At 53.4% G+C, this 23476-nt stretch overlaps 1 protein-coding gene across 3 annotated transcripts; it reads right to left on the bottom strand.

Annotated features, from left to right (window-relative positions):
* Window positions 1-23400, bottom strand: Safb (scaffold attachment factor B). 3 transcript variants are annotated; one of them, XM_060371309.1, is made up of 22 exons: window positions 23268-23400; window positions 22967-23130; window positions 19466-19550; window positions 12500-12564; window positions 12208-12414; window positions 10565-10627; window positions 8395-8422; window positions 6958-7528; window positions 6498-6547; window positions 5713-5807; window positions 5133-5282; window positions 4964-5046; window positions 4677-4816; window positions 4508-4596; window positions 3522-3628; window positions 2453-2743; window positions 1952-2089; window positions 1815-1857; window positions 839-954; window positions 604-710; window positions 421-487; window positions 1-341 (listed from the first exon to the last, which is right to left on the bottom strand). In XM_060371309.1, the coding sequence occupies exons 2-22, from the start codon at window positions 22982-22984 to the stop codon at window positions 212-214; spliced, it is 2643 nt and encodes an 880-aa protein (XP_060227292.1). In that variant the 5' UTR covers window positions 22985-23130; window positions 23268-23400; the 3' UTR covers window positions 1-211. The 3 variants fall into 3 exon arrangements, with proteins under 3 accessions (XP_060227292.1, XP_060227290.1, XP_060227291.1); XM_060371307.1 differs by having other exon boundaries at window positions 22967-23328; XM_060371308.1 differs by having other exon boundaries at window positions 604-704; window positions 22967-23328.
* Between the last annotated feature and the right edge of the window lie 76 nt (window positions 23401-23476).

Below are 23476 nucleotides of genomic sequence, written 5' to 3'. Positions count from 1 at the left end.
TAAAGGGCACATGAACAGAAACAACTTTATTACAAAAAAACAAAAAACGAACAAACAAAAAACAGCAACAAAAACCAAATTGAAAACAAATTCACATCATAACAAGCTACAATATGGCAGCAGATTTAAAAAAAAAAAAAAAATCCTTTGTACAATGGCGGGAGGGAAGTCCTTATAGGACACAGACGTCACAGCTGGGTGGCATAGGTGCTCAGTAGCGGCGGGTGAAGCGGGCATCACTGGGTCTGCTGCCCCTGCTCTGTCCTCCGAAGCCTCCCTGCATCCCTCCACGTGGGATCACGTGGCCACGTGAGGCTCCACCGGGAGCAAAGCTGCCGCGCCTAGGGAGAAGCAGGGAATGTTGTCCTCTATTCAGCACTGCAGAGGAACCCTGCCCCTGCTCGGCAGGGTGGCACTCACCCTGACATGCCACCTCGGTTCATCATGTGACCAGGTCCCGAGTGTCCAGACATGTTCCTCTCCCCACCTGCAGGATGGAAAACACGTGCCTCAGCGGGCAGTTTGGCAGGCACGTCGTACACAGGCACCACTGGCTTCGGCAAGCCCCACGCACCACACGCCCCAACCCTGCCCAGGCCTCACCTTGCCACCTCTTGTGCTCACGCTCCATCATGCCTCCGTCAGGGGCGCCCTGCCATGCCCGGTCATCTTCAAGTCTCCGACCGTGCTCCCCCCAGTCACGTCTGCCCCTTGGAAAGAGACACCTCTGACCTCTGCTGCCACACCAGGCCCTCAGCAGAGAGTGTAGCTGGGGGGCTCAGGCTCCAACAGGCAAGGCTGACAATCACCCCGAACAAGCTTTAGTGGGAACACAAACCTGGGAGGAGGGGGCAGGCCCCTGCCTTCACTCATTCTTTTGTTTGAGCCATAGCCCCAGCCGTCTCGAGAGTCCCGGCCATGGCGTTCAGGTCCTCCGTGGCGTTCAGGGTAATGCTGGATGAGAAAGGGGCGAGGTCACCTGGTTCTGCTCCGAGTACGGAGCGAGGTGGCCACTCAGTGTCGTCCCTCCTTCATTAAGGGTCAGGCTGATGAGGCTCCCCAAGAGCCTCGGCCTGTGCACGGCATCCTCGCTTCAAGAGTGAGAGCAACGGCAGAAGAGTGAACACACTGACACTCCCCTCTTCCACATACACAGCAACTGCCGTGGTGCGAAGCCTTACTCCACAGCCCAGGTCTTCCAGGATGCAGCTCGAGTCCTGGCTTATCAAGGCCAAGGTGGGAAAGATCTGGGATGCAGAGTAAAGCCCAGATCCCCCAGTGTCTTGTGGGAATCCTGAACTCTGGGCCAGCTCTAGCTCTGCCTTCCTAACCCTCACGTCAGACAGTGCCACCTGCCCTCCTTTGCAGAGGAACAACTGCACGTGCAAACTGTCACACAAGTATCTGTGTGGAAGGTGGCGACTGAGGAAAGAGTGCCCAAGGACCACAGACAACCCTAATGGCAACCTGGTGACTGGAAACCAAGGGCATAGAGTAGTAAACGAGATGGTAGTGAGGGTCTGTGCAATGAAAACTTGATGCAGTGGGAAAGCAATTGTGAGGGGCCTCTCAGGTCAGTCCTCACCAGGGAGTGCACATAATGCTACAACCTTGCGGGCCTAATGAGGCCCCTGAGCGTGCCACAGCAGGCACCTTCCTCCTGGGTGGAGTGTGGGTGAGAGGTGGCCAAGCACCATGGCCCACAGTCCAAAGGTGTAAGAGCAGCTGCGTGCTGCTGGGAGCACTAAGGGGAACCGCCCTTCCCTCCCGTCAGCCCTGGCCACCCCACAGCTGAAGTAGCGCCCTGTGCTCACCTGTCCTTCTCTGTCTCCCATCATTGACCGTGAACCTTCTCTCCTAAAAAAGGTGGCTTCAGTGAGACCCAGATGGGGAGGGGCTCACATGCACACAGCCCTCCCCAACATGGCCAAGGGCCCACAAAGGGGCTCACCTATCCACGGAGTGGTTTGGGTAGCGACCTCGGTCTCTGTGGTCAAAGTCGTGGAAGCGATCCTGGCGGCCAAAGTCTGAGTGGTAGCGGTCATCCAGGGCCGCCCGCTTAGCTTCTGGCCAGTAGGCATCATCGCGCCTGTGAGGGGGTAAGACAGAGACATGGTATCAGCACCCAGGAGGCACCAACAGCTGGGAACAAAGCCTACGTGGCTCCAAGTCCCAACCGCGTCCCTGACAAGAGCTCCCCTTGTGGAAGGTGTCATAAACCGTTGGGACAAACACTCCCACCTATGCCTCAGCCCACTGTGGTGCTTAGTGTCCCTGTCTTTGACAGGCCTTCCACTCTGGGCTGACACAGCATCTTCTCACACACTGCTGGATGCAGGAGGCCCTGACTTAGGTCAGTGAGAGAGACAGACACACACGGCCTGCAACCAGAGCCCTGCCATCCCTGAGCACAGATCTATGTAGTCTGGAGCCTATATCTCTAACTGCTCACCGGCCATCTACATCGTAGGGCCTGCGCACAGCAGGCCGGCGCTCCTGCTCGTAGCGCAGTTCCTGCTGACGCCGAAGCTCCTCTCGCTCTCGGTGGATGCGCTCCTGCTCACGCCTCCGCTCCTGCTCCACGTGCATGCGCTCCCGCTCCAGCCGCTCCCGCTCCATGCGTTCCCGCTCCAGCCGATGGCGGTGGAAAGCCAAGCGCTCTCGGGCAATCTCTAGCCGCTCTCGCTCCTCCCGCTCCCACTGGGCCTGCAGGCGCTGCTCCCGCTCACTGCGTTCCCGCTCCCTGGGAGAACAGGCCCAGGTGAGGAGAACCAAAGAGGCAGAAGCCTTGCTGCAAGGGGTTGGGGGCAAGCTGGGGACAGCAAGGTCAAAAGCCGGAACAGGTTAAAAACAAAGACAACACTTCATGGAGGGTGGGTCCTCAGGGCTAAAGCGGACACCTCCTGTGTGCCCCTCCTTCCATCCTTTTCCAAAGCAGGAATGGCATGACAGCCCTGAGAGCTTGGCCTAACTGACGGCCAAGCTCACAGCGGCCAGCACCCCTTCCCCAGCATGCTGAACCCAGAGTGAGGTTTGGAGACTGTCTGCCGTGGCGCCCACTTTCAACACACGCTCCCCAGAGCAAAAGTCACGTTAGAAACTGTCTTTCAGCCAGGCAGTAGTGGCACACACCTTTATTTTTATTAATACCAGCACTTGGGAGGCAGAGGCTGGTGGATCTCTGTGAGTTCAAGGCCAGCCTGGTCTACAAAAGCTAGTTCCAGGACAGCCAGGACTGTTACAGAGAGAAACCCTGTCTTGTAAAAAACCAAAATAAAAACATAAAACCAAAAAGCCTCTTGACAGCCTCACGGCACCAGTGCTGTGTCCAGCTACCCAAAGTAATTTTTCCCTGATCCTTTGTGGGTGAGTGAGGTCCTTGAAGTGCTCTCTGAATATCCTCACTGTCCTGTGCCTCTGCTGTAACTTTCTATGGTCTGAGAAGGGTGAAAATACTAGAGGTGGCCATCTCAGCCAAGGCCCTTGAAGCCCCGCCCACTCAGCAACACTCACGCACTCACCTCCGCGACTCGGAGTCTCTAGACTTTCGAGACTCTTTAACCTTGTCAAAGGACACAACAGATCGCTTCTCCCGGCTGGCCGACTTTCGGTCCTGACTTTTGGAGGCCTGGTTCAGCAAACAGAAAAAAAAGAGTTAAAGCAGGAGGGATAGAGGCAAAATGCACACACAGGGACAGCCACTGCCTGGAGAAGATACTCACAAGAACCCAACCCAACACAAATGAAATGGACTAAAATCGGTCTTTCTTCCCATCCCCTTGAGGCAGGGTCTCAGTGGTTAACCCTGGATGGACCACGCGGTCCTTCTGGCTCAGCCTCCTGAATGCTACGCCAACACGCACAAGCTCCGGGTGGGCTGAGTCAGAGCCCTTTTCATCTACACTGAAACTTTCCGGCTGTGTGTCTCGCTTAGCCCTAGCTGGCCTGTGTTAATCCCACCTGCCCTTTACTCCATGGTCCGTTTGATCCTCTCTGTGCACAGGTGTGATGGCCTCTGCTGAGACCTGGCCAGAAATCTTGGATGACAGCCTGTCTATAGTCTGCTTTTGTCACTCAGCAGTGAGCCATGCTGGGCTGCCAGATCCCAAGTCCTTGGTTGCTAAAAACACATGCCAACCCTAGCCTGCTGCCTTCCGCAGCCTCCTGTGGCTCCAAGGACCCTGGTGCTGTGTGCAGCCTGTGGTCCTCACAAGGCTTGGCCCAAGTGGGGAGGCCCTGGGGATGCCAGACCCATCTACTACGGTGCTCAGGCTCTGAGAGTTCAGGATCTACCACAGTCTGCAGCTGTCCCAACAGTGGCACAGTCTGCAGCTGTCCCAAGAGGCAGGGACTGGAGGTGGCACAGAGAAGCCATCAGAGCAGCAGCAGGTAGGCTGCTCTAGAAGCCATGCCATCTCTCTACATTCTAAAAGGCAGTAAGCACCCCTCAAAGGCAGCTGTCCAGGGATCCCTGGGCATCAAGCCTGCAGCAGGTACCGACACTCACTCTCTCTTTGGACCCCGACGTCTTCACACTGATAACAGGCACACCTTTGGACTTGTCCATCACCACAGTGCGCTCAGTGCCACGGCTTCCTGTAAGCAGACGGAAGAAGGGATGAATTCCGACAGTCCCTTGAGCCAGCACCTGACGGGACTTCGCTGTCACCACCTACCTGACTTGGTGGTCCTTGAGCGCTCTGAAGGCCCGGGCTTCTGCTCATCTGCATCCTTGCTCTTCTCTGAGTTTCCACCATCTCCCTTTTTGGCATCATCTTTTCTGTCAGCTTTCTCCTCCCTCTTAAGGTTGGCTGACCTAGGACCAAGTGACCACAAGCTTCAGAGCAAGCCTCGGCAGGCAACAGCTACCCAGGTCAAGGGGATGGAGGAGGTCCGCTGAGGGGAAGGGCATTTATGTACGTTGGTGGCCGGTGATGACAGCTCTGCTGATCTACAGGAATACCTGTCACTGGCGCTGGTCTTCTCCTTCTTACTGTCCCCATCTCTCCTGTCAGGCACTCTTTTGCCAGTGGGCTCACTTTTGGCCTGCAAGAGAGTAAAAAGCTAGTGCCATCATGCACTGGTGTGGCGGCACTGCCAAGCACCACCAACTGCAGCACAAGAGCACTTACCTTTTCCACTGAGATCATCTTGCCATGCAGCTCAGTCTTGTGCAAATGGCTAATGCACTTTGTTGCCTCTTCAGCTGTGGACATAGTAACGAAGCCGTAACAGCGAGCTCCGGGACTCCGGGCATTTGTCACAACCTTAGCACCCACCACCTGGAAGAAAACAGACCACTTTAGTGAAGACGGAGCTGCAGGCACAGACCCAAAAGCCACAGTGCAGGGCAGGGGCTTCTGACTCCCCTCAGCAGCTGGCACTGGAAAGCAGTGCAGCCATCGAATGGAAGGGCTACCTTGCTTGAGGTTCTCAAGGGGACTGGGCAGGTGCTATGCAAGGCTCTGCCTGTGCTCCTCTAACAAGGTTTAAACAGCATAGTGGAGCAAGTCACAGCAGAGGACTGAATAATGGCACAGTCACACAGCTAGACAAACAGGCAAACGCAGATACAGTAACACAAATTAATGACGTGAGAGGCAGTGCGAGTCCTCTGCCAGCACCACATTCACTGCTCATGTGGAACCCTGGCTCTGACAGGGTGCCCCAGATTTGTGCTGCGATGCTCTCTCTTGGGCAGCGGCGGCTTACCTTCCCATATCTGCTGAAAAGGTTCTTGAGATCCGTGGCTCTGGTCGTAGATGAAAGACCACTAACCCAGAAATTCCTACCACAGCTGCTGCGACCTGTGCAAAGGAAAATTCCGGTCAGAAGCTCAACAGCCAGTGCTCAGCCATCCCCAGCACTTTGGTGACAAGTGCCTAGGACCCAATGACACATCAAGGCCCAGGAAACCCTTCCGTCATCAGTGTTGGCCTAGCCACAGGGGGCAGTGGCATGCACATATGACACTGAAAATGGATCTCAGGACCTCGCAGCAGTCACGAGTTATCAACAGCTGGCCCACTCCAGGCCAGGATGGCTTCTGCCCATGGAGGAGCCAGGGCAAGGTACTGATGTCTTTGCTGCCACCTTTCTCCAGGCCCATGTTCTGCCTCCCTCCACAGACCCTATATGTCAGAACTGTGGGCCTGGGTCTGTCATTTTCCAGTCTGCAAACTTGGTTTGTTTGTTTTTTTGAGACAGAGCCTTGCTAGGTAGCTCAGGCTGGCCTAGAACTTGCTACCCTCCTCCTGCCTCTGTCTCCAAGGCTGGGTTACCAGAGCCTGCTCAGCAAGGGACTTGCTGCAGGACCTGACAACTCAATCAGACTCAGAGAACGTGTGAGCTCAGGACCAAAGACCGTGAACATACTCAGGGCCCGCAGTTAAAGATGGTTAGGGTTGTGCCTGTGTGCGTAGGTAGGGGAAACAGCAGCCGTGATGAAATTGAGACCCACCATACTCCAGGAAGCTGGTGTCACCTCAAGGACCTACCCTTCTCCTCTCGGGAAAGCCTTTTTGTTTCCGAGTCATCTTCGACAGAACTAGAGACAAGAGACAGTGTTACTCAAGGGGCTGTAGCAGGGAACAAACCCAGAGCCCTAAGGACCCGCCAAAGCTGCATACCTACCCGGCACTTAACTCTCAAAAAGGACACCCCGACAAACATGTTTTGGAAATCTGACCTAACATTAAGATTTCATACCCACAGGAGTTAATTAAGTCTCTGCCGGGCTAAAAATAATTAAGAAGAATTAAAAAGCAAAGAACCGTGGCAGGTTGAGGGGGGAAAAAAAAGATCATAGAACCAGTGTAAAATAAACAAGAAATGAAACTGCCTGAAGGAGCTAGCTGGGCAGCATGGCTGCCGTCTGCAGGCTCTAAACAGCTCATGTGTGTCGCTAGTAACAATGAAAGGAGATAGCGTCTGGTCTAGGACTGAGAAGCAACAAACCTCATTTTCTGATCAGCGCCCTCACTGGCTGAGGACTCTTTAGGAGCCGCAGAGACGTCATTACAAGCGTCAAAAGCAAACTTCTTCACGTCGTCTTTGCTATCTTGGGGTTCGGGGCTCGGGGCTGCCGTGGGCGCTTGCGCCAGCTCCTGGCTGGCGGCCTCCGAGAGCTGGGCAGCCGTGCTACTCTGCTCAACTGGCTCCTCTAGCCCTACAGGCTCGCGGTCCATCACGGCGCCTCCTCCCGGCGCCTCCGCCGGCTCCCTTTTCACTACTGCTAACGGGGCGTCTGCCTCGCTCCACTGACACCGAGTGCTTGGAGACTCAGACTCGCTGCTTCGGGCCAAAGCTAAATCTCCCTCCTCCTCCTGCTCCTCTTCCTGCTCTTCTTCCTCCTCTTCCTCTTCCGGGTGGCCGCAGCTCTCAAATAGGTCCTCTTCCTCCGCCAGCTTCCTGTCTGGCCCCACGCTACTCATGGCCTGGGCAAAGGGCTGCTCCAGCTCCGAACCTTCTTCTTTTACTGGCTCAGATTTACAAGTTTCCCCCAAAATGTCGAGTATTTTCTCATTTTCTACGGATTTAACAGGAATAGAATGGCACAAGGTTTAATCACCAGGGAAATAAAGCAATCACAACTGCGGCTCGGGCGCGGCGGCCCCGCTCACACTGACAGAACTGCTGGCTACACAGAGATTGGAAAACCCGCTACACAGCGCCTGCACCCTACCTGCGCCCACGGCCATGGCGCCCCCAGCCTGTGCTAAGGGCAGAGGCAAGCATCCCGGAGACTTCACCCCACAACCTTCTGAGTCTTGAGTCTTCGTTCTGTGCACTGTGACAAGGTACGAATCGACTCTTCTCAATTCAGCTTGAGTCCAAGTGCGTTACTGAGTGCCTGGCCTTCATGCATCACTAATTGCCTGGTGCTTTGCCTTCCTTACAGAGCAGGTAACGTGCGGAGCGCCGGGTCTTCTGGCATGTGGAGTTTGGCAGCCCAGAGGGACAGTGTTTGTTTGCGATTCTCTCAGAAGTGCACTCCTCTTCGGGGGATCCAGTCATGTCATGTTCATGTGGCATTCCCTATGCTATCTGTACTGCCTGTACCAACACCACATGGTGACATGCTGCCGGTATCACAAGATCTGCTGGCGGCACAGAGCTCTGATCGCTGGAACCACAGGCACTTTGCGGGCATTTTCACACTGCCCCTTCTGTTTAAAGGCAGAAGACCGAAGTCTTCACCATGTGGGCACAACGCCACACAGGCTGTTGGCCACGTGCACAGATCTTGTGATACGGCTGGGTTTCCAATCTCTATGGTCCTGGTGTGCTCTGGACTGTACAGCACTAGAGCAATGCACACTAGAGTGGCCACTGGTTAGCAAGAGCCTCCCCACTGTGGGCGGACCCACTGCTGAGCCCTGCATTGGACAGTACCTGGTTCCAGGGCTGCCTCTTCCATCTCCTGCAACAAAAAGCACAAGTAAGATGCTGCCCAGAGGCCCAGCCCCACTTCACCACCAACTTTCATGGGAACTAAGGGAGGATGGTCACCTGGGACTTCAGAGGACATCTTGGACCCAGAAAGGAGGCCCTGCTTGTACAAGGCAAGCTGCCCCAATGGCCTCAGCCTTACTTGGCCCCCAGACCCCCTGCTGACCCTGTTGCAGGGCACCCAGCAGCTCTCCTGTCTTTCCATTGTGGCTTTCTCCGGACCGAACTTGAGATCAGGGGCATGACTCTACATCTATCTCCACATATGTCTAACCGCCTGGCACAAACCCCTTGATACTCTCTTCACCTGAGGGAGCCTCCAGCTGACTTTTTGAAAATTTAGGGCCAAATGGAAATGGGCCATGACAGTTCTCCAACCCAGGCACTCCTAGTCTCCCTCAGCAATGACACAACTTGACCGAGGAACCCCATCTTCCCAGCTGTGCTCTGCCTTGTCCATTGTTGTCTTTTTCAGGCCAAGTGTGTGCCACATTCTCCGGCTCCACGCTGCACAGCCGACTTCCCATGCCCCTCGGGCTGCATGTGGCCACTACTTGGACTTAGGTTCTGCCTGTTGCTTCTAAGGGTCATACCTTCAAGGTACAAGGAGACATTCCACTCTGAATGCCAGTTAAGGATGTGAGCCCCTGTACTCCAGGCATGAGCACAGGCATCGCAGTTAGACAGGCCAGAGTGACAGAGGAAAGCCAAGTGTATGAGGTAAGGCCTGCGAGTGGGTCTGTACCCCAAGCTGCTACCCTGTGTACTCTCAGTAGGGAGGCTGCCTTCCTTCAAGAGCTGGAAGAGTCATTCCTTTAGCTCTATTCCCTGGTCTCCTGGCCCTGACTGGAGACTGCGTGCCCAAACTGAACACCTTGGGAGGCTGAGGGTGTGGCTGGATCGCCGGCATGACCTGCCTGCATCGCAAAGTGAGCTCTAGAACTCAACAAAGCAGCAGCAAGGCAGAGCGACACTTGAGGAGATGTCCTGCAGTGTGTCTCATTTTAACACATGAGCCTGTGGTCAAAAAGATGCTAAGACAGACAAGGTGTTCCTTTCCGATGCACAGGCCCCAAGTGGTGGGCACCTCTGTGAAACAAAGACAACAGCTTGCCTAGATGCCACCTCTGCTCAAGTGGTGGCAGCCAGAAAATGACACATCAATGCATTCTTCCTCACCGCATTTCCCAGGAGGCCCAAGACCCATACGGACTCACCTCACCCCCTAGTCCTCACCTTGTTTGCTCTCCTGTTTTGAGTCAGGGTCTTACCATGTAGCCCTGGCTGGCCCGGAACACACTATATAGACCAGGGTGGCTTTGAGCTCAAAGAGATCTGCTGCATCTGCTGACTGAGTGCTGAGATTGAAGGAGTGTGCCACCACACCTGTCTGGTTCTGAGGTTTAGTATTTGCACTGATGCCACCAGACACCAACTATCACAGTCACCTGGGAAACTCGGGCGGTGTCTATGGAGCTGCCCCACCCTTCCTTGTACTCCGTCCCAGGGAGACCCTATTCCATTGTCCTTCTCTAACAATGAATTTACAGACTAGGTGCCCCCCACAAAACACACAAAGCTTTGCCCCACAAGTATATACATCTCCAGCTAAGAGAGGAGGCAGGTGCTGGCCACCGCTTCCAAAAACCAAGTAGGCCTTCAGGCTGCCAGGTGGCTGCTGTTTAGGAAATCCCCAACACTGGCTCTATACCCCTCCCTGGCCTCCATCTCATGTCAATGCTAATATCCCAAAACTCTGGAGGAAAATCAAAAGGGAAAAGGCTTACATCTAAACCAGTGTGCATCCTGTAATGCTGGGATGGGCCACAGGCCTCACTCTCACTTGGCAGCCACGGGGCAGCACTGGGCTTCAAACTACTTCTAAGCAGGTCCTCAGGCAAGACCCATTCTGCTCACAGCCAGAGCGCAGTGTGTGCTTCCAGCTCTGCTAAGCTCAGACTAGGAGACAACTGAGGCTGCAGGTGTGTCCTCCACAGCCTCCAACACTCGCTGTCTGGGGAGGTGACTTTAGCTGGTGCAGCTGCTAAGCAAAAAGGTGATATCTGAAAACCTGGGGCTACACTGAGTGCACAATTGAGATGTGACAATTTACCTGCAGGATGGTAAAGTCAGATGAGGATGTATCTACATTGTTAATGGCTTCTTTGTCGTCTATCTGTGGAAAGGGAGAACACAGTTTATAAAGTCATAAGTGACGGAACAGTGCCACCCCAGTGTGGTGAGATGGAAGCTCTTGCCAAGACTCTCCAGGTGATCAAAACAGTAAGCCAGTGGCCACTCTTCCAGAATTTCTTCTAGAGCTGGGCTGCAGAGTGGATCCTGCTGCCCTCCACAGGTCTAGGTCTGGGTACTATGCAGCCAGGAATGCTAGACCTGGGTACCAGCTACCCAACCTCCTACTGCAGTAACAGGGGATGGATTAGTAGCCCAGCCATAAAGGTGAGGGACCTCCCACCCCCAAAGATGGGGCTCTTTACCCAGTCAGGACAGTCCGATGGTATATAACACATACACTGAAAATGCAAATGTCTTCTATCATGAGAGCCACATATAGCAAAGAGCATGCCAACTGCATGTACATCGGCCTGCCTCTGCCACCCCCTGCCACGATGCTGTATTCATTGCTAGTATGTTGGGTCTGCTGTGTGTCTATTCAGTGGTAGCTGCTATGACAGGCATGGCTACCATCTGGGTCAGGGGTTGGCAAGCTTGCTTGGCTGTGACACTGACCTCTGGTCTGGCAACAGTAAGGGACAGTGACAGGTTCAGTTTCTTTATACACTTCAACCACGGACACAGGCACATGTCAAAGGCATAACACCAACCATTTACTTGCCAAACTTGGAGTTTTGGTGACCAAAGAAAGCCTAGAAGGGATTAATGGCCCGCTAAAGGTCACATACAACGGCACTTGGTACACCGCACACTGGCGCTCTACTGCCACCCCAGTCCCTTCACACTGTAACTGGCTCCTCACCAGCCAGTCAGCGTGCTCCCAAGCCCTGGCCGCCTGTGTTACTTCATGACAAGGAGCCCACTGCTTGGGCAGTGCCTTTTAGAAACAGATTCTGAGACCTGGTCTGTACTCAAGCAGTGCAAGATCAAGTCCTCCAACCGAAGCCAGTGTGCTGCATGCGGGACAGGCTCAGTCAGTTCTCCCAGCAGAGGACAGAATGCTCACTGCAGAAGATCTGAGGTTCTGAGGCCAGTGACCCAATCAGGGGCCAAAGAAACAGATGCTCCCGGGTCCTCACTTCCCACTTTCCTCTCTCCAGGCAGACATCAAACTTGTGCCCCTAAAATCCTACAGCACAGACTGCCTCAAGGCCTGGGAACTTTGTTTGCAGCGAATGCCTGGACTCTCACTCACCAAAGCCTCATGTTACCTCAGAGCGTTCCTGAATGCTTTACCAGGACTCTTTCTTCTAGCACCAGGATGACAGTGTCTGTGCCTGGGAATGCAACACAGCACCCAGCGTCCAACAAGCTGCCTACACCATCACAACCTTGCTAGGGTCTCACACGTATCTTATATGGAGAGGCTACATCAATACTGAGGACCTAGAGGGCAGCAGCCTGCTCTGAGCAGACACTGGTCACTCCGCTTGGCTGTACTCACACACCACAGCTCAGGCTCCTGTAAAGGACAGTCATCAGCAGCAGCTGTCCCTGCTGCCGGCTGTCATGAACTCCGCACCAGGCCACCCAGTGCCCCACCCCGCACCAGCTGCTTACAGCATGCTCCTGCAGCTGCTCCGGGAGCCCCTTCAAGTCGCCTTCTACCAGCTCAGTGCTGTCTGCCAGGACCTCAGGGAGTGTGGCCTCCTCCTCTTCCTCCACACAGTCTGCCACACTGCCATTATCAATGTCAGCCTCGTCCAGCACACTGATGTCCATCATATCCATGTCTTGCAGGTTCTCCAGGCTGGTCTCCACGTCCTCCTGCAGTGCAGAGGGCACTGTCACGGAACACTGCCATCCCAGTGTTCCCTCTCCTCATCCACTCCACTGAAAAGTTGATGCATACCTGCCCATCCCCAGAATTCTCCTCGAGCCCGTTGTCCTCCATACCCTCGTCTTCTGGTTTCCTCCCTGAAGAGACAGCATGTAGGCATGAGGCCAATAGTCTGTGCCTTGAAAGCAAGCGCCTAAACTTCTGCAGGTGCCCAGCTCTGCAGCTCACTGCACAGGCCTGGCCTCTCACTCTAGCCAGGTCTTAGTGGGTCTCAGTGTATTGTGTGGGATACTTAGCATCAACTTGACAGAATGGAGAATCACCTGGGAGATGGGCCACAGGGGTACAAAAGATGCTCATACTGATTGGGCCAGCAAGAGGGCTCAGCAGGGAAAGGCACATGTCACTAAGGCTGACCACCTGAATCCAATCCCTAGAACTCATATAGTGGAAAGACCTGGCTTTAGTGTGCTTCTGACCACACATGCATTCAAAGCAAAACCAAAAATCAACAACAAAAGGAAACATAATAGGGGTTGGAGAGGTGGCTCAGAGATTGGAGCACTGGCCGTTCAATTCACAGGATGCACAACCACTGTTGCAACTCCAGTTTCAGATCAGATACCATCTTGGCTGTTCAGACCCTGCCTTGGGTTGCCTCCCCAGCTCTATCATCCCAGAGTTGAAGAGGCTAAGGTAGGAAGATATAAGTTAGAGGTTGCCTAGGCTACATACTGAGCCTGTCTCCAAAGCCCAAACCAACAAAGCAAATCAGCACTGCTTGGGCAACATCACCAGCCAGCTACCATCCACCTCAGTGGTGCAACGAACCACAGCGAGCACTGCGGGGAGGTTCTGGACAAGGCATGTCATCTCTCACCTTCCAACTTCCTTGAGACAGGTTCTAATTACAGAGATCAAGTTAGCCTGGAACTCAGAGACCCCCAGGTTCAGCCTCCTAAGTACCAGGATTAACATGTGAGCCTCTGGCCAGCCTAGTTGGCCTTAAAACACTGCCACCCACAAATCTACTGATCTACTTATTTTTACATGCATGAGTGTTTTGCTGACAAGAATTATCTGTGCACCGTGTGTGTGTGTGTTGTTTGTGGAGGTGAGAAAAAGGCATCAGAAATGGCTGTGAGCCACCATGTGGGTGCTAGGAAGAGAACCAGGGTCTTCTGGAAGAGCAGCCAGTGCTCTGTGCTGAGCAGCTCCCCAGCCCTCTCCACCGGTATACCTGATTCAATCTGAGTCTATCCGGCCAGGCTCATACCACATCTATGCAGACCAGTGCTTATGTAAATGCTCTCACTCCTCAGGTGGCAGCATCCAGCCTTGCCCTTGTTGGAAATCCCACCTCAAATCTACAAGGTTTCCTCCCTACCCCCATCCTAAGCTGGCTAGAGAACATGAGAAAGGCTCTAGCTGTTCCCACCCTGAATTCCTTTTCTCCATTCTCATCACTCACAAGCACTAAGTTCTTTCAGGGTTTCCCTTTTAATTATCTGTTTAGAAAAAGACTTTTTAAAGTTTGAATTTTTACCTTCACTGATCTCGTGTGCTCCTGCCACACCACACATACATTGTGTAGAGGAGTGAAAACACTTGTGGGGGTTGGTTCTCTCCTTTCATCCAGTGTGTCAGAGGAATTAAACGCAGGCTACCAAGTTTGGCAGCAAGCACCTTTACCCACTAAGCCCTCTCACAGATCCCTAAGAACGTATCTAAGAATAGCAGGGTGTGGGCAGAACACAGCTCGTAGGCCAGGCAGCCCAACAGCAGCGACCAGAACACACTATGAGCTCTGCCCCTAGCCCAGTCCTACCAGCTATCACATTACACCGCCAGGACTGGCAACTAAAGAGTTCACCACACCTGTCTCTTGTTCTGTGGTGTTGAGCATGTTTGCCCTTGGAGGTGGGTGGGCACAAAACACACTCTGAACCACCGTATTATTCTATGTTAAAACCCACATTAACTCAAGGTACAGTAAAACATGTAAGCAGGCCAGCACAGGGGCAGGCCACCTTCACCCCTCTCTTCTCCACAGGGAAAGCAATGGCCTGTCTTCAAGCAGTATCCAATCTCCCCCTGCGCTGGAGATGCTCTACCATGGAGCCATGCTGCACCCCTGAACTCAGATTGGGGGGTTGTGTCTGAAACAGTCTTCCCACAAAGGTGAGGATGTATGTCGGCCCAGTTACCTGACCTTAAGTTTGCAGTGATCCTCCTGCCTCTTCCTCCTGAGTCATGGGACTAAGTTAGGAAGCCCGGCTGGAACCTCAGCTTACTTCCTGTGAACACCAAGCCCTGGGGTCTTGTGTACTTCTGTTCTTTCACTTCACCCTGTGGACAGCTGGTCCCATGCATTCACCACCAGCTCTGACAGCTGGGGCAAGTGGCATTTTGTTATTGTAGCTCGTCCCTTCAAGGAACAAGCAACCACTTTTTCCTTCTCACCTTGGAGTAGTATGGAATGTTCCTAGCTATGCTACTTGGCCTTACCTCCACTAGAATAAACTCTGTGGGGATGCTGAATTTAACTCCCTTATTAATGTGTGTATGTGTAGAAGCCAGAGTATCCTGCTCTCTATCCAGGTCAGCTGGACTACACAGTGAGTTCCAGGCCAGCCAAAACTATATATAACATCTCACATAAATAAAACTAAAAACATGAAAATCCTTGTTAGTTTTTTTCCACTATAAGGCACCGTGAGAAAGCACATGAAGAAAGAGTTGCCTTTGGCTACAGAGGGGTCCATCTCAGCAGGGAAGCATGGCGGCAGGGCAGGCAGCTAAGCTAGGTAGGTGGGTGGGTGGATGCTGGTAATGACCATAGACAGATGGACACACAGACTCAAAGCTCTCTGCAGTGACAAACTGCTTCCGGAAAGGCCACCCCTCTTCAACTCCCCAAACAAGTAGAGCACCTAGGTACCAAGTGCTCAAATGCCCGAGCCTGTGGGGACATTCCCACTCAAACCATCATAGAATCCACACTTCTTCAGATGTTTTCCCTAAGCATGAAACCAAGCCTAAACACAACCCTCAAAGCAGAGCACAGTGCAAGGCTGTGCTCAGGACACCTGGCCCGTATCCCCAGTCATGTTCCCCCGCCAATGGTACCTGAGGATAGAGCCTCTCCACACAGGCCTGGCTGGCCTGGAACTCCATATGTGGACCAGGCTGCTCTTGAGCAGGACCCACAGAGATCCTAGTGCTGGGATGGCACAATCACACCCACCTCTAGCCACGCTATCCTCTACAGAGGGGTTCACCTGCCTTCTTAAGATTCTACAAACCCTACCATGGAGGAACACTGAGATAACCTGAGGTAGACCTTTCTAGAATTTCAAAACACTACTGAGTTCATGTGTGAAACAAGGTACCAATTCTCAGCCAATCTTGATCAAAACCCAATGACAGGTACTTGAGAACTCAGTGCTACTTACAAAGCAGCCTGTGCGGCAAGGAACTAAGAGACAGGAAAGAAAGAACAGACCCTGTCCTGTGGCCACAACACGATTGCTGGGGTACAATCACACACATGTAAAATACACTCGAAGTCGAAAGCAGCCCTATCAAGTGCTGCACAGCCCCAGATAAAGTCAGCTCCTCCAACGCAAGTGGGGACTGCAAGAGTACGCAGCTTCAGTGCTACTTTAATGAAGTTCTAGAATGAGCCAAGACCTGGGGGTGGTTGGCACCCCAAAGTCTTGTGACACGGAGGAGCAATCTTTCTAAAATGCTGTGGGTTTTTTTTTCCCATTTACACCCTCACACAGTATGCAGAATTAACTATATACACTAAGCTATCAAGAGTACAAACAGCCCATCCATATAGCCTGGTCACAAGGCTGGGCCACTTCCTTGCTCAGAGAAGTGAGCTCCTGTCAATCACAGTGCAGTCCCTCTGACACCACAGCCATAGCAGACAGGCAGCACACACAACACAGCGCACAGACCCTGCCACAGCAGCCCGGGCAATCTGAAGAATGCCTACACCCTCACAACTCAACAGAGACAACCACTGAAGGTAGGCAAGGGTGGGGAAGAATGCATTACACAGGTGGCCAGATCTCACAGACCAAGGAATCAAAGGCCAGAGGACCAGGACTTCAGGGTCACCCTGAACCATATCACTAGGTGGAGGCCAGCCTGGGCTATAGCAAGTTCTCTGTCAGCACCTACTCTGGAATGACAAAGTCTCCCTTTAGTGAGTTCACAAAAATATACATTCTATACCAGATGTGGTGGTAGGCACCTACCATCCTAGCTAGCTGGGAGGCTGAGGCACAAAGAGCACCCAAGCCCAGAGGTTCAAGAACAGAGTGGAGTCACAGCCAGAATCCTGGTAACAGTGAATTTTCAAGTGCATCCCCACCTCACGGTGACAGAGTGATAGCTAGAGGACAAATGTCAGCCTGCTCAAACAGAATGAGGCCACAGGTGTGGTTTGAATGAGAATGGCCCCCACTGGATCATATGTTTTTAAAGCTCGGTCCCCACTTAGTGGAACTGTCTGGGGATGATTAGGGGTGTGGCCACGTTGGAAGAGGTGTGTCACTGAGGGAGCAGGCTCACTGTTCAGTGCCATGCCTGTCTCTTCCCGCTATGATTACGGACTAAGCCTCTGAAACTGTAAGCCAGTCCCAAATTAAACAATTTTCCTTCATAAGAATTGCCGTAGTCACAGTGTCTCTTCATAGCAATAAAATAACTAAGACAGTGGGTAAAGGTGGCTGCTAACAACCCTGACAACCCAAGTTCAAGCCCTGTGACCCACATGACAGAGGGAAACAACACACTCCCAAGAGCTATCTCTCGACCTCCACATGCACAAAAAAAAGTATGTACATAAAAAGAACGGGGGAGGGGAGGCTGGAGAACTGGCTCAGTGGTTCAGAGCACATAGTGTTCCTGCAGGGGACTTGAGTGCAGTTTCTGGCATCAACATCCTGGGGAAGGATGTGATGCCATCTTATGGCCCTCTGTGGGCACTGAGATCTGGCATACTGCCCTCATATACACACTAATTTAAAAATACAATCTTAGCGGGACAGCCGTGATGCACGCTTTTAATCCCAGCACTCAGGATGCATAGGCAGGCAGATCTCTGAGTTCCAGACCAACCTGGTCTACACAGTCTGAGTTCTAAAACATCCAGGGTTAGGTAGTGAGAGCCTATCTCGAAACAAACAGGACTAAGTTAATTCATTCATAGCATCAACTCATGGTTTTGTAAACTTTTAATTTTTGCTTATTGCTTATGTGTCTGCCACATGTGCACGGATGTTCACTGAGCCAGAATAAGCATCAGGTCCCTGACAGACAGCTGTGGGCCACCTGATGTGGGTGTTGGGCACTAAGTCAGGCCCTCTGCAAGAGCTCTTTAAATAAACAGAGCCAGTTCTGCAGCACCTTGAGTTTTTTTTTTTTTGAGACAATGTTATCCAAGCTGGCCACAAATTGTGGCAATCACTCTGTCTCTACCTCAGTGAACCTTTATTTTGGATGGTATTGAAGCCAAGACCCAGAGCCTTGGGAATGCTAGGCAAGTGCTGTCCACTATGCCACAGAACCAGCTGGAGAGATGACCCTGCCACGCTGAGGGAAGTAACAAACATTAAGGACTTCCCAGAGCAAGACCAATTTGTGTGCAGTGCGTGTGGTGTGCGCGCTTTAGAGGCTGAGCAGAGGAGCTTCCTCTATCACTCTGTAGCTACTCCCTCCTAAGAGTGTCTGCCGCTTACTCTGAAGCTGGGCCGGCCGGCAGGTGAGCTCCTGGGATCATCCTGTGTCAACTCCCAATCTCTAGGGTTACATACCTGGCTTAAAGAGGGCCGGCACTGAGGCCTCTGACTCATACTTACATGGCAGCACTCTCACTCACTGTGCTGGTGCCCCAGGCCACCACCAGTTTTTTCTTTGTTTTGAGACAGGGTCCCAACTGTGGAGTTCTTCTGGGCCTGAAACCTCCTGTGTAGACCTGACAGACCTTGAACTTGGAGATCCTCCTGCCTCTGCACCACCACACTCTGTACTAGTGTCTTTTTTTATTTTCAGGTTTTGTTTTGTTTCTTTCTTTTTAAAGATTTACTTATTTATTTTGTATACAGTGCTCTGCCTGCACCCCAGAAGGGGGCATCAGATCTCATTACAGATGGTGAGCCACCATGTAGTTGCTGGGGATTGAACTCAGGACCTCTGGAAGAGCAGCCAGTGCTCCTAACCTCTGAGTCCTCTCTCCAGCCCTATTTTCAGGTTTTAAGGAAAGCATGTGTGTGAAAGTGCATGCACATCTATCTATTTTCTGGTGACCTGACATACAGGAAGGCGGGTACACCCCACTGTGTCAGCACCAACTGGGAAGGAATGTCAACTTTGCACTTAACTCATGCACCTGGCAAAACATCAGAACTAGTTTCATTTTTATTCAAACAGCAGAAAGCAAGTAAAATAGGAGACCCTGGGGGCACCCCAGACAGTGCCATCTAAAGTCATTTCTTATAGGCAGGCCAAAGAGGCATCTTGGGCCAGAGTGGAGCATCTTCAGCACCAGCCCACAGGGGCAGCATGGCTACTACTGGGACAGCCCAGCCCTACCCTACCAGCTAACAACTCGACCTCAAAGTGACCAAAACATCATCCCAGCAGCCTCAACCCACCTGATTCTGTCAAGTTCCTCAGTGCCAAGGACAAACACAAGACAAGGTAGGTGACTGGTAGGGAAGTGCCCACAAGCTGGAGAAAGCAGTCATGAAGAGAGGTGGGGCAGAAGTGGGGGGCCACTCTGCATTTTTTAATGAACCGTGTCTGTGGTGGTCTAGTAGTACAGGGGTCTTACTTTCTGGATGTTGAGGCAATGAGAGGTTCTACGTGAAGCTGAAAGACCATACCTCAATCCATCCCCACTGCATGCTCAGGTAGGTCCTGTGTGACAGAGGGACAGCGGGCAAGCAGGCAGGGATTCCTGAAGGATCTGAACCCACAGGGCATCTATGGCATTGACACAGTGGCCCAGAGGCTCCGTACCTTTGCTGGGCCTCTTAGGCATCTTCTTGTTGCCTTCTGAGGTGACTTCAATTTCATCAGGATTCCCACCTTCATCTTCAATGGCCTGAAGGGACAGCAGGAGAAAGGCTGACCAATAAAACCGCAGGCAGTGAGGCAGACCCCACAGCTTGAGGCAGACAGGAGGCTCACCTGAGTGTGGACTTTGAGCAGCCTGTTCAACCCAGGAGGGCCCAGCTCCAAGCCAACCACAAAAAAAATACCCCATGCCCAAGCTGGTTCTCAGGAGGTAGGAGACCAGCTGCTGCCATCCCACCCTACAAACAGCTGTCCTGCTGCACATGGGGGTTGTGGCAAGGGGGCCCTGGCACCATCACCTGATGGCTTTTCGAGACAGGAGTTTTCTGTGTAATAGAGCCCTGGCTGTCCTGGACTCTGCTTTGTAGATCAGGCTGGCCTTGAACTCAGAGGTCCACTTGCCTCTGCTTCCTGGGAGCTAGGATTAAAGGCATGCACCACCACTCCCAGCCATCTGATGGCTTTTCCAAGGCAATGCAGCTGTTTCACTGTCTCATTTTTCTTTTTCCTAGTCCCTCAAAACGAGCTCTCTCCCTGAATGTGGGACAAGGCTGGCAGTCAGCAACTTCCTAGGGTCATAGGTGCATGTAGCTAAGCCCAGCTTTCTATAGGGGTCCTAGGGATTTGAACTCAGGTCCTTATGCCTATGTTCCAAGTGCTTGAAATTCCCAGCAAGCACTTGACCCCTAATGAAAGCAGCCAGCATGGCTACAAGACTGTCTCGGAGACTCCTTGAGTGATGAAGCCAACTGCTTAGAGCTTCGGACTCTTCAACCTCATGTGTCCCCGAGGGAAGACACTCCAACTTCCTTGGTGTAACCCTAATGGCTCCCAGACAATGCCTGCCCACAAGGCACACTGACCTAACCTATTCTGTGCGTGCGTGCATGGTGTATAGGGATATGTGGGGGGGAGGGACAGGGAGAGAAAGAGACTGACAGACAGAGACAGAGAGGGAAGGTGGTAGGGCTCATGAGACCTTGCTGTCCCTTCCTGAGACTTGTAGTAGGACTCCCTAGAAGTCCCATTTCACACTCAAGGATGTCATTTGCTGAGCAGTGGCCCAGCTCAGCAAGGGCCACAAGCATCTCATGTACATCACTACCAACTGTGTCTATTATGACCCTCTGGGCTCTGGGGCCCCTTTCTCTTCCAAGCCCTGTCGGCACTGCTCCGGGGAATGAAAGGAGACACCTTTCTGCAGCACGCCTCTTATCCTGGGAATGTTTGAAAGTTGATTGTCCCTGACAGAAGGCACCAGCAGTGCCCTCACAACTCCAAGCTCAGGCAACTCTTCCCAGACCCCCAGGGGCTTCCTGTGGTGCAGAAGGGCACAGAGTAAGGTGGCAGGGGACCAGAGACAAGTGCCACCAGCAGCCCCTGTCCTCTCCCTGGGGATAGTCAGCTTTCAAACATCCCCAGGGTGAGGGACATGCTGTAGGAAGGTATCTCATTTCATCCCTGGGGGGAGGGGTGTTGCAGGGCTGCCCCTCCCAGGCCACCTCAGAAAACCCCTACCACCAGCTGCTCCTTTACCACCTCCTTCCCCTACCCTGTTAAAAAAACAACAAAACAAAACAGGAGATGGCCACCAGCTGGGAGACAGCGGGCAGAAAGAGACTGCAGGCCTGCCCTTAGATCTGACAAACATACAGGGATGTGAGCGGAGCTCAGACCAGGGCTGCTCTGTACTCCTAAAGAGGACAATAAGGACGGTGTCCAGAAGGCCACCCTCAGCTTCTAGTCTCGAAAAAGAGCTTGGTGCTAACAAGGCCTCTGGGTGCTCTATCGGCAGGCTGGGCATCACCTTGGCCACCCCCCCCACACACCCTGCCTTTAGGTGACAGCAGCGTGAGAACTTCTGGCCTATTCCACTAAAGACACAAAGCCCACAAAGAATGGAAAGGCAGCAGGCTGGGGTTCAGTAGGTAGGGTGCCCACCCAGGCCTCTACCCCCTGCACTGCCTTTCATGTGCCCAGATGACCACTGTGCATGTTGGCAGGGTGGAGGCTAGAAGGCAAACCTCATCTGTCCTTAAGGCACCCTCCACCTTGTCTTATGGACTTGGCTTGACTAGGCACCCAGTGAGCCTCCAGGATCCTGGCTCTCTGAGCCCTGAGACTGTGACTGGCACACCATCTGGCCTTTTTTGTGGGTGCTGGGGACAGAACTCAGGCCCTCATATTCCAGTTTGTCGCCACCCCCACCCCCACCCCCACCCCCATCTTCTCTGAACAGCAAATGATTTGGCATTTTAAGTGGATACAGGAGAGTGGAGCAAATTTCCAGCTCCTGTGTGAAGGGGGCAAGTGGGCAGGTGGCAATGTCCAAAAGGCAGAGAAGACACCTTCCCAAGGTGTAAAAGACATACAAATACACACACACACACACACACAAACAGTCCCCATCTTCAAATGACAAAAGGTGGCCCTGGGAGACTGAGTTTGTTTACCAGCACCAGGCAGCAGGCCAAGCCCATGTCCACATGACACCTGCCCTACCCTAAAGGTGAACAGCTACCACTCTGACCTGAGAGAATGACTCAGAAGAGATTAAAAGTCTTCCAGACAGAGGGTCTGGCCACCAAGGAGGACAACAGAGAAGAGCCCCAGTACCTGCCCTGGTGCAGGCTAAGGTTCGGACTCCCACCTGAGCAAAGAACAGCGGGTGTGCTATAGCAAGGGTGTGCGGACGGCTCCAAAGGCCTCTGCAGTGTTGGGCATGTTACTACTGACCTATATTCCCAGTTTTGCCAGACAGGGTCTCATGCATCCCAAGATGGCCTCAAACTTCTAAACCTGCTGTTCACTCCCAGCCTTAGGGAGTATTTGGGGCAGCTAGCCCTGAATTCTGCTACTCAGGTTGGTCCTGAACTCCATTTGTAGCCCGGGTTGGCCTTAACTCACGTCTCTGACTTACCTTTATCACAGAAAAAGTCTTTCCTCCCATCACATACCTTCCCTAGCTTTGTCCTGGCAAAGAGTTAAAAACAGTTTCTCGGTTTTTGTTTTTCTCACTGCCTGGGCTACCTCCTCCGGTTGCCTATGAACTCTGGGGGTGCCTGGGGTCGGCTCCCCACGGGTCACTGTGTCTTCTCACAAACTAAAAACCAACCAACCACTTGTTCTGCCTCGGGGGCAGAAAAGGGACCTGGGATCGAATCCCGCCACAAGCTGACCCTGCTGGGTGACCTTGGCCGAGTCCCCATCCATCCCCCTTTGGGGTGGGGACTAAGCCACACACGGAACGCGACGTCACCGATCCCCGAAACCCGTTAGCGGTGGTAGCTCCTTCGGCTCGCATGCCTGCGGCGTAGGGATATGAGCTCTCGTCACCGGAGGCCGCGGAGGCCGAGAGGAAGCGCGCGGGGCGCAGGCCACGGGCCGCCCGGCCCCGGCGGTGGGCGTCGCCATGGCGACCGCGGGGCGCCCCGCGAACCTCACCTTCCTAAGCCGCTCCATCAGCACGCTCTTGTTGCCGCTCGAATCGAGGTTCCGCTTCCGCAGCTCCGCCCGCAGGTCGATCACCCGCAGGTCGCTGAGCCGCCGCGTCCCGGTCTCCGACGCCGCGGAGCTCACGGCCGCCGCGCCCGCCGCACCCGCGTCTCCTAAACCCGACAGAGTCTCCGCCATTCCAGGGACCCTGGTTCCGTCGCCCACTTCACACAGAACCGGGTCGGTGGGTTTGCGTGTGTGTGTTTTTTGGATTTATTATTATTATTTTTTTGAATCTCGGCTCTCTTACCACAAAATGGCGCCGCCTGAGAGGGAACCGCTCCAGCCTCCCGAGGCGCACCTCGTCACTGCGCAGGCGCTGCCGGCGCGAGACCGACGCTCTTAGACGCCTCTGCACAAGCGCTGTGAGCGCGCCTCGCCGGGTCGCCCTCGGCTACAGACCGTGACGCATGCGTGCTGCGGGTCCTGCGCCTGCGCGTTGAGGCGAAGGAGTGGGGG

This window comes from Meriones unguiculatus, chromosome 17 (genome assembly GCF_030254825.1).
Source record: "Meriones unguiculatus strain TT.TT164.6M chromosome 17, Bangor_MerUng_6.1, whole genome shotgun sequence".
NCBI lineage: Eukaryota > Metazoa > Chordata > Mammalia > Rodentia > Muridae > Meriones > Meriones unguiculatus.
This window is presented reverse-complemented; position numbering and strand designations above follow the sequence as displayed.

What these genes read in the sequence shown, in the direction of transcription:
- Safb (XM_060371307.1), bottom strand. Translation starts at nt 23,155, where the DNA reads ATGGCGGAGACTCTGTCGGGTTTAGGAGACGCGGGTGCGGCGGGCGCG. An exon ending in AGAATTCTGGGGATGGGCAG is followed by an intron (nt 12,415 to 12,499) that starts GTATGCATCAAC and finishes TCTGCACTGCAG; the next exon opens with GAGGACGTGGAGACCAGCCT. An exon ending in CTCAAGGACCACCAAGTCAG is followed by an intron (nt 4,597 to 4,676) that starts GTAGGTGGTGAC and finishes GTCTGCTTACAG; the next exon opens with GAAGCCGTGGCACTGAGCGC.